The sequence below is a fragment of the Chinchilla lanigera genome, unplaced genomic scaffold (assembly GCF_000276665.1).
Source record: "Chinchilla lanigera isolate Chin_1 unplaced genomic scaffold, ChiLan1.0 scaffold00169, whole genome shotgun sequence".
Taxonomy (NCBI): Eukaryota; Metazoa; Chordata; class Mammalia; order Rodentia; family Chinchillidae; genus Chinchilla; species Chinchilla lanigera.
The window spans coordinates 913,250-914,710 of NW_004955570.1; the positions used below are offsets into that span (position 1 = coordinate 913,250).

General features: G+C 63.9%; 1 protein-coding gene across 4 annotated transcripts in view; it reads left to right on the forward strand.

Annotated features, from left to right (window-relative positions):
• The window catches only part of Cercam (cerebral endothelial cell adhesion molecule), a 27,425-nt gene that overhangs the window by 15,093 nt on the left and 10,871 nt on the right, over positions 1-1,461 (forward strand). For all 4 annotated transcript variants that reach the window (XM_013509392.1, XM_013509393.1, XM_013509394.1 and 1 more), the window contains 2 exons: positions 463-555; positions 1,028-1,115. In XM_013509392.1, coding sequence (XP_013364846.1) covers positions 463-555; positions 1,028-1,115 — 181 coding nt within the window. The remainder of the gene's footprint in view (positions 1-462; positions 556-1,027; positions 1,116-1,461) is intronic.

Genomic DNA, 1,461 nt, shown 5'->3' on the forward strand with positions numbered 1-1,461 from the left:
AGTGCTGGGATTATAGACATGTGCCACCAGGCCCAGTTTATGATTATTTAAGTTTTTATTGGTTTATTATTATTTAGATTTTTATTAGTTTTACATTCAATTTTTTTTCAGTGCTGGGGACTGAGCCCAGGGACTCAGCCATGCTAGCTATCAGGCTGTTTTTTATAGGGGCACTAATCTCCCTCCTGACTTAATCACCTCTCAAGGCCCCTCAGGACCACCACACTGATGATTAAGTTTCAGTTTATGGATGCTGGGGTCAGGTCACAACGTTCAGACCGCAGCACCCGCATGACCAACAGGGTGGGCAGAGGCTCGGGAGTGACTCTGGGCGGGGCCAGAAGGATGCTTGGCTGCCCCGGGGTTCCCGTCCTGGGGGGAAGCCTGCCTTCCTGCCAGAGGCTCCCACTGCCCGGGTGTGGCCTCCCCACCACCGTGGACTCTGGGCTCCTCTCTTTCCAGGGCGCTTGCAGGAAGCTGTGATGGAACCTGGTGGAGGCCTCGGGCCAGAGCGGGACTCCCGGGCGGAAGGCGCTGTCACGCTGCTCTCACCAGGTGAGCGCGGTTCGCGCCTGACCCCACTCCTGACCCTGGGAACAGGCTGAAGGACCACCCAGATCTTCAGCTGCCGACCAGGGTGAATATGGGGGGCTCTGTCCTCTGCGGCTCTGTCTGCCAGCCCTGAGCTCGGAACAGACAGCAGCTTCCGGTGCATTCACCCTCCCAAAGCTTCTGGGAAGCCTGCGCTTAGGCGGTGTCTTCAGCAGACGGACCAAATGCGCCCGGGAGGACCTGAAGCTCAGAAAGGTGACGCATCGGGGGTCCAGGCAGACATCCGGACAGGACCCACTTCGGACGCCTGCAGGGTCCTCCGCTTTTCTGTTCCTTCCCTTCAGCGCGGCAGGGTCCCAGGACGGGGCCCGCCCTGGGGCGGCTATGCCCCTGCTCTGGGGAAGGCGCTGGGTCTCACCAGGGCTCTGTGTGCCTAAATCTTGCATCAGCCTGAGCGGGCTTTGCTCTCTTACAGGGCCGGAGCAGTCCTGGTGCTGGTGCCGAGGCGAGGACGGCGGGGGCCGGGACGCCAGGCGAGGAGCCCCGCGGGATGGCGCGGCCAGGTTAGGACGCCGACCCTGTCCTCCCCCAGTAGCCCCAGGAGGGGGGTCCCCTTCGGCCCTCGAGTCTCCTCGGCCGTCGGCGAAGTTCCCGTCTGGGTCCGCCAGAGGGCGCCCGGGGCCAAGGAGCGGGCGGGAGGCCCGGCTCCGGGACGGCCGCGCAGCCGTCCCCGCCAAGCCGGGTCTGCAGCGGAGGTCCGCGCGTAGCCTGCATGGTCAGGGAATCCGGATCGGGAGCGTCCGGGTTCCAGGGGCTGAGGTCTCAGCGCGCGGAGTCGATGTTCCCCGATGCCGTCACCCCTGACCCGGCCTCTCCCCTACCCACTCCGGCCCCCTGCGGAGGAGAGAG